The sequence below is a fragment of the Taudactylus pleione genome, unplaced genomic scaffold (assembly GCF_031769625.1).
Source record: "Taudactylus pleione unplaced genomic scaffold, aTauple2 ptg000424l, whole genome shotgun sequence".
NCBI lineage: Eukaryota > Metazoa > Chordata > Amphibia > Anura > Myobatrachidae > Taudactylus > Taudactylus pleione.
The window spans coordinates 351105-359373 of NW_028284826.1; the positions used below are offsets into that span (position 1 = coordinate 351105).

At 47.7% G+C, this 8269-nt stretch overlaps 1 protein-coding gene across 3 annotated transcripts in view; it reads left to right on the plus strand.

Annotated features, from left to right (window-relative positions):
* The window catches only part of LOC148506120 (gastrula zinc finger protein XlCGF66.1-like), a 43950-nt gene extending 38075 nt beyond the window's left edge, over positions 1 to 5875 (plus strand). For 2 of the 3 annotated variants that reach the window (XM_088447253.1, XM_088447256.1), the window contains one exon: positions 2320 to 5875. In XM_088447253.1, the coding sequence (XP_088303379.1) occupies positions 2320 to 3104 (785 nt within the window). In that variant the 3' untranslated portion in view covers positions 3105 to 5875. The remainder of the gene's footprint in view (positions 1 to 2319) is intronic. The other variant, XM_088447254.1, reaches the window with a different exon arrangement.
* Positions 5876 to 8269: the final 2394 nt, after the last annotated feature.

Sequence of the window (8269 nt, forward strand, 5' to 3'; positions counted from 1 at the left end):
TGGCTCACCCCACAGGAACTAAAAAAACAGTTGCTCCCCACATAAAAAAGGAGTTGGCTGGCCCCCATAGAAAAACAAAACACATTATAATTACACTCATGAGTGATGACTCAGTCCTGTCCCTCCAGCTGGTGTTGCTCTTCCTCAGTCACATCACTAAGGGCTCTATTTACTACAATCCGCATTGGTAATGCAGATTGTAGTGTGATATTACCGACTGAATTCGCATTGCGAATTCAGGCAATATCACAGGGATTTACTACAAATCCCTTGCAAGGACAGAGCTTGCGATAAAGCTCTGTCCTTGTGAATCCCCCTCGGAGCCTTATCAGGGTATTTTCGCAAAAAATACCGTGATGAAGTGCCCGCGCATGCGCCGACCGGTCGCCGCTGTTAACCCCCCTCCGGCGCTAAGCCCCACCCCCCGGCACTAAGCCCCGCCCCCCACGATCGCGGATGCCCCGCGACCCCCCCCCCCACGATCCCCCCTCCCTTAATTACACTTACCTGCATGCTCCAGGCCTCCGGTGATGTCCTCCATTCCACCGGTCAGGTGATCTCCCATACTGCACTGGGGCCCGATCATCTGATGACCGGGCCGCAGTGCACTGTGGGAGACCAGCTGACCGGAGGGGAGACATCACCGGAGGCCCGATCACCGGTCCCTGGAGTCAGGTAAGTAATTTTTTTTTTTTTTACAGTAATCAGCTTGCGGTCTGTTTAGACCACACAGCTGATTACTGGGACCGACTCCGGGCTCTGCTCTGCCTTTTAGAGCAGAGTAGGAGCCTGGTAACCGGGGGAGACCCTGGATAACGCCACCTCCAGGTGGTGTTATTATCACAGGGCTTTCCCCGATATTTTTTTCACATTTATTTTTAGTAACTTTGGTCGGATCACATTTCCCATTACAGTTATGGGAAATGTGATCTGCTTTACTAAAAATAAGTGATAATTAGGGGTTGGAGTCGAATTTTACGAATTCTACTCCAATTGCCCTGTAATAACTATAGGTGATACTAAAATAATGTGAAAAGGGTGTGAAAACACCCTTTTTCACTTTATTTTAGTAAAAATAATGTTAATAAATAGAGCCCTTAGTGCAGAGCTGTGAGCAGTATGCGGGCTGGAGGGAAGGACTGGCGGGCCGCGGGCGGGAAGGGCTGGCCCGGGTGACGGGTAGGCAGGAAACGCGGCGTGTGTGACCTGTGATGTCACACCGCCGCGTCTAGGCAGGTCACAGCCCTGACGTGCCTTAGCCTCCCAGAGGAGCTCAGCGGCAGCGCTGCCCGGTCCTTAGCTGCGGCACGCTTCACTTCCATGGATTGTCTGTCCATGTACAATGTAGTATTGAAAGATACATTTCATAGGCATGCTGTGTACCTCTGTAAGGGATGACCTAGCCTACCAGCTGCTCCCACCAGGTGATACAGCATTTTGCATGCCCGCAAGCCCTGATATCTTGACCCTAAAGTCCTCTCCTAAAACAGTCACTATGTCCAGAAAACAGTCACTGGCAGTGACCATGATAAAATGGCCGCCAACTGAAGCTGGGTAAACACTGCACGATGTGTGTACCCAGCAACGGCACGATACGTCCGTACACACTGCACGATGAAGTGGACGGTGCGATGTGCAGTCCCATGCTGCACAGCAGGTGGGACGACGCAATGAACAACCCGCGGGCACGCGCAATCGGACTTTCACACTATGCTATCCGCACGATAGATCGTTCCGATCTGCGTCGGAACGATATATCGTGCAATGGATCGCGTAGTGTGTACCCAGGTTATGAGCTTGGGCATATAAAACAGTTGGATTTAGGGTCTGCGCAGATGTTTGCCAAAGTCCGGATTATTTCTAGGCGTTAATGTTAAAAGCAGGGTTGCATACAATTGGATTTTTAATAAAAAAAAATCAAAAACGGATTTGATTTAAATCAGATTTTTTGGGATTTAAATAGGATTTTTTATAAAAAATTTTATTTAAGTAAACGTTTTCAAATTTTAAAAGTTTATTTTAAAAACAATTTTAATAAAAAATCCTATTTAAATCAAATAAATCAATTTTTGATGGGTTTTTTTTTATTTGATTTAAATAGGATTTTTTATTAAAATTGTTTTCAAAATAAACGTTTAAAATTTTACGTTTACTTAAATAATTTTTTTTTATAAAAATCCTATTTAAATCCCAAAAAATCTGATTTAAATCAAATCTGTTTTTGATTTTTTTTTTTTTTTAAACTCCAATTTTATGCAACCCTGGAAAAGCATTTGTAATGCTGGCATGCATATTTATGTGGATTTATTTTATTCCCAGCAGATGGACAGAAAAAAAGGATTACCTCAAAACGGGTCGCTTCAGTTTCAAACTACGAAATGGAAGGTAATAAAATGGCACCAGGTGAAAACTCCAATACATCAAATAATATACATCCAAAACCTCACCCCTCTACACATGGCAGACATTTTCCCGAAGTCCATGATGATAAATCACTACACACGGTTCATACGGTTGAGAAGCCATTTTCATGTTCTGAATGCGGGAAACGTTTCAAACACGGTTCGATTCTTGCTCGGCATCACAGGGTTCACTCGCCGAAGGAGTCCTTCATCTGCCCAGAGTGCGGGAAATGTTTTGCGCACCCGTCCAACCTGGTTGCACATCAGAGAATTCACACGGGCGAGAAGCCTTTTTCATGCCCCGAATGCGGCAAAAGCTTCGCGAATAAATCGACTCTCATCGACCACCGGAGGATCCACACAGGCGAGAAGCCATTTCCATGCCCGGATTGCGGGAAGTGTTTCACGCAGAAGTCGAGCGTCGTGGCCCACCAGAGAATTCACACGCGGGAGAAGCCCTTCCTGTGCGCTGACTGCGGTAAAAGGTTTTCGCATAAAACTAATCTCGTCAAGCACCAGAGAATTCACACGGGCGAGAAGCCGTTTTCATGTCTAGAGTGCGGCAAATGTTTTGCCGAGAAGTCAGATCTGGTTAAACATCAGAGAATTCACACTGGGGAGAAGCCATTTTCTTGCTCTGAGTGCGGGAAATGTTTTACGCAGAAGTCAACTCTTATTGAGCATCAGAAGACTCACAGATGAAGCTTCACCATTAACTATGGACATATTTTCCCTCCATTCAATTTAGAATATTCTCACAGAGTTTTAGAAAGTTTTTTTGGGAAAAAAACGCAAAACCACAAAAAATCCATCAATTGGATATGCGACTGAGGGCCTAATTCAGAAAATGGCGTAAACTGGATATTACGGAAATCTCAGATGTTTGCAAATCTGTGCCTGCATACACCTGCTTCTGCGACGTCGTTCGCATCGCCCCAAAGCCGCAGCACGATTGGGGCGTACTAGTAAAGGGCATGGCGGCCCCAGTTCCCTGGCATGTCAAAACCTACGGCTGCGTCCTTGGACCTAGCTTCGCTGGCCCCGGCAGCATGATTTCACCTGGCATCCTGAGTGTTACCCAGTTGTCTGATGGTCACAAGGGTTGGATACTAAAGGTCGACGCCAAAATGTTGACATGGAAAAAGGTCGATATGAAAAAGTTAGACCGTACAGAAGGTCGGCAGGTTCAAAAGGACGACCGGTTCAAAATCTCGACATGGCAAATCGACATAGAAATGGTCAACATTTTTTTTTTTCTAACCTTCCCCTTGGTGCCTAACCCTAATCGTCCCTCCTAGTGCCTAACCCTAACCCTCTGGTACAGGGGAGGCCAACCAGTCCGAGGCAAAGAGCCAAAAAATACCTTTGGTCAAGTTGAAATGCCGATTGCATGCGTGCACCGAAAAAATGGGGCGTGGTCTAGCTGTCACAAGGCCACGCCCCATTTTTGTGTGCACGCCTTTGGTATGACATTTGCAGGAGCATGACCTTGTGTCACACCCCCGTTTTCAGTCACGGTGGGGGCGAGCCCAGGACATAGAAAATACACAATTTACATAAAGTTCCCAATATAATTTTTCACTGTTGAAGTGAAAGAAAAAGCCAAAGCAATGTAGAAAACATTGAAATAGCCCTTATGCAATGCCCCCAGTAGTTGTGGCCCTTATGCAATGCCCCCTGTAGCTGTGCCCATTAAGCAATGCCCCCAGTAGTTGTGGCCCTTATGCAATGCCCCCTGTAGCTGTGCCCATTAAGCAATGCCCCCAGTAGTTGTGGCCCTTATGCAATGACCCCTATAGCTGTGCCCATTAAGCAATGCCTCCTGTAGTTGTGGCCCTTATGCAATGCCCCCTGTAGCTGTGCCCATTACGCAATGCCCCCATTAGTTGTGGCCCTTATGCATTGCCCCCTGTAGCTGTGCCCATTAAGCAATGCCTCCTGTAGTTGTGGCCCTTATGCAAAGCCCCTTGTAGCTGTGCCCATTAAGCTATGCCTCCTGTAGTTGTGGCCCTTATGCATTGCCCCCTGTAGCTGTGCCCATTACGCAATGCCCCCATTAGTTGTGACCATTATGCAATGCCCCCTGTAGCTGTGCCCATTAAGCAATGCCCCCATTAGTCGTGACCCTTATGCAATGCCCCCTGTAGTTGTGCCCATTATGCAGTGCCCCCTATAGTTGTGCCCATTAAGCAATACCTCCAGTAGTTGTGCCCATTAAGCAATACATCCCAGTAGTTGTGGTCTTTATGCAATGCCCCCTATAGCTGTGCCCATTAAGCAATGCCCCCAAGTATTTTTGCACCTTCTGCCATGCTCCCTGTAGTCGTGCCCCCTAAGGCAGTGCCCCCAGTACTAGTTCCCCCCCCCCCCCCGCCCACACCCCTAAAAAGAAACCTACTTGTCTTCATGCTGCTGCCACTTCTGCTGCCTGCTGGATCTAACTGGATCCAGCAGGCGCGCGGGCTCCTCACATCGAGGGAGACGTCATGATGTCACCCACGCACTGCATTACTGGGAACGCTGACCTCTGAAGCGATCAGAGGCTTATTTCGTCTCTGATCGCTTCAGAGACCAGCGTTCTCAGTAATAATGGGGGTCTGCCGAGCCGCGAGCCTGGAGCCGCATCGGAAACTGAAAAGAGCCGCGGGTTGGCCACCCCTGCTCTGGTAAGTTCCTAAACCTATTTTTTTTTTTTTTCTTCAAACCACCTGTCGACCATTTCCAGGTCTATCTTTTGTCCTGTCGATCTTCTTGCATGTCGACTTTTATACTGTTGACCTTTTGCATAGAACCCGGTCGCGCAGTTGATCCGATTGCCGAGTCTGCGGACGCAGCAGTGGATCAGAGAAGCCTCCTGCGGCAATTGCATATTTCAGCACAGCTGCTACGGAAAAAGTCCTAACAGCTGCACCATAGCGCTCATCCCTGAATCAGGCCTTCAGTTGTGCGCGCCACGGAATCGGAATCGCCCACAGTGGCTTACGCTTGGACCACGACAGCAATCGCCCTAACAATGGAATAGTTCCGGCTTCCCTGTCTGTGCTGATGGCGAATGAGTCTCCCGGGCTCCGTCGTTACTTCTTGGGTATAAAACTCTTGTTAGACAAATCTTTATATTGACTTTGATTCTATTTGCCCATGGTAATCCACTGGCCTGGCCATCTGTGTGACATGCGTCTGATTTTATTCTCCTATTAATGTGTATTTTATTTACAAGACGACGCTCATCTCCCTGTTATTGATTGTTTAATAATGAAAGTGTTTTTGTGACATATTTGTCTGATAATTTGACAATTTACGTTGTTTCTTGAGTATTCCACCGTATTACCGCGCGTGTGTGTGTGTGCGCTGTATGTGTTCGGTATAATTTACAACCAAATGCTGGAAATAAAAGCATCAGACAAATCACCTATATATAAATGTGACAGGAGAGAACGATCGGTTCTTTTAATAAAGCGATACGTTCATAGTTATGGCTGATGTCTGTAAGTGTCATACATTATCCAGGAGTCATCGTCTTCTGTCAGAATCTCTATCTCTCTGGTAGAGAAAGTTGTACAGTAATCCTAATTGTCTCATCTCCTAGTAACGGGACATCTGGGACCTCAGTAGGAGTCGTCATCCTGGTTTGTGTTTATGGTGTTACACAACTGCACTGCCTGAGAGTCGGTATAACAAATCACACAAATAACTATTTTACATTGGGTATAGAGACTTAGGAGCTCATTCAGACCCGCTAGCTAGCAAGTGGTCTAGCTCGTTGCAGACAATGTTCGCTAATGTGCGCATACATGTAGTTCGCAATGCGCGCGCGCGCGCAAACTAGTGCGAGCGATCGGATTTTGCTCGCTCGCCCTGCAAAGACAGCCTAGCGGAATGAGTGACAGGAGAGGCCGTTTGTGGGTGGAAACAGGGGCAGGGCAGTAGTAACGGGGGAGTGGAGTTGCAGACGCAGGCGTGCCTGAGTGTTTCCACGCCGTTTCTGGGGCGTGCATAATTAACAGGCAGCGTCATAGTACACGTCACCTGGTTGAAAAATACACAACTGCTCGCAGTGCTTGCGGTAGGGTACAGTCAACCGCGAACGCTGCAGTCAGATCCGATGGTTGAATATACTTCCTGGAGATGACGTGCGCTAGTGGGCGGATAAGGACAGGCTGGTGGGCGTCTGTAAACACAAAGTGATCGCACGCCAAGACATAGTGGGCGTGCTTATGCCTTGCCGAGCGAGCGTCTGCCTTGACGTCACTTTGCAAAATTTCCATACGCTGAGAGCGAGCGGGTCTGAATCAGGCCCTTAGCCCAATAGGTTACCCAGAGTATTATTATGGTTTATGGGTCACACAGGTAAGATAACAGGGATGGTACAACTCTATCTTTATTGTATCTTAAGGTAGCAATACCATACATCACACTAAGGGCCTGATTCAGACCTGCTCGCAAGCGGGTCGATGGCCGGGCAGTGCGCATGCGCGAGCCCCGGAGCAAGTGAGAAATTCACTCGCACCGGGGCTCGCTACAAACGGGACGGCTGTCGATGCTGATCGACAGCTCGCCCCGTTTTGTAGGTAGGTCGAGGGGAGTGGCTTGCCAAATTGAGGCGTTCCCGAAGGAATGACTGCCGTTTGTGGGCGGCCCTACTGACATCCCTGGTGATGTCAGTAGTTGAGATTCCTGCTCTATTAGAGCAGGAAGGTCACTGGGGCTTGCAGGAACGAGACTCTACCACAAGGGTCTCATCGCAAGCCCGATGGTCGCGACCATCGCAACCATCACCTGGCCGCTCGCAAAAGCTGTGGGTGGTCACCCACAACTTAGCGAGCGGCCAGGAGGCCTGTTTTTTTTTAAAAAAAGCGGCCGCCCTGATTCAGAGCGAGCTCTCGCTTTTTGCGAGCGGTCTGAATCAAGGCCAGTGTCCTATTCCCCCTATTAACAACTTTTTGCACCTGATTCCCTCTCCTAGAATCCTGCTTCCCAAATCCTATTAAGGCCCCTATTCAATTAGTTTTGCGTATGCGATCAAGTTTCGCCTGCATCGCGTATTTTAGCCGCGGAAACTTATCGGGCCCGTCCCCGCTATTCGCCCTATTCAATTCCAAAAGACGCGAAAACGGAGACACCCGAAGTCAGAACAGGCGAAAAAAGTGGTGTCAGAATCGGGGAAATCAGTCTGAACCCCCCCAAAAAGATGCAGAAACATTGGGGATCAGTGTAGTAGTGCCCGATTAGCCCTTAATTAAACTGTTTGGGGTACTTCAGTTGGTACAATTGCCTCTAATTAGCGTCTTTGCACAAGTGGTGAAGAATGGCATTCCCTTTCTTTGGGAGAAAATAAGTAGTCCTGTCACATTTGGGGTACTTGAAAATGGGTGCAAGCATATTTTAAAATCGCTAAAGTGAAGTAATAAAAAACGCACCTGTTGCAAACACCTCCCCCATACTTGTAGACCCCCCAAAAAGTCTATTTCGCTACATTTTATGTTTGTACCCCCACTTTGTACTTTTTTCGCCCCCAAATTCAAACTACTTTTTAGGGGTGTTCCCCACTTTTTTTTTAGGGTTTTTAAGACGCAGTTATCCTTTGGGGGGCTGTCCCAAGGGTGCTGAGAGGTTTCCCCACCTTTGCACCCCTTAATAAAAATGTTGCACTTTTCTCCTGCTATTCAGAGGCGAGTCTTTTTCGCCTGTTACATTGCATTGCGTTTCCGCGTACGCGTAAAGCAAATGGAATTGAATACGGAGATAAGTTTCCGCCTGACGAAAAGTCGCAATCGGCGATACTTTTTCGCGGATCTCGGCTTTTCGCTTCTAATTGAATACGGCCCTAAGTCTGACATTCTGGTTGATAGATGCACCTACAGACGGCT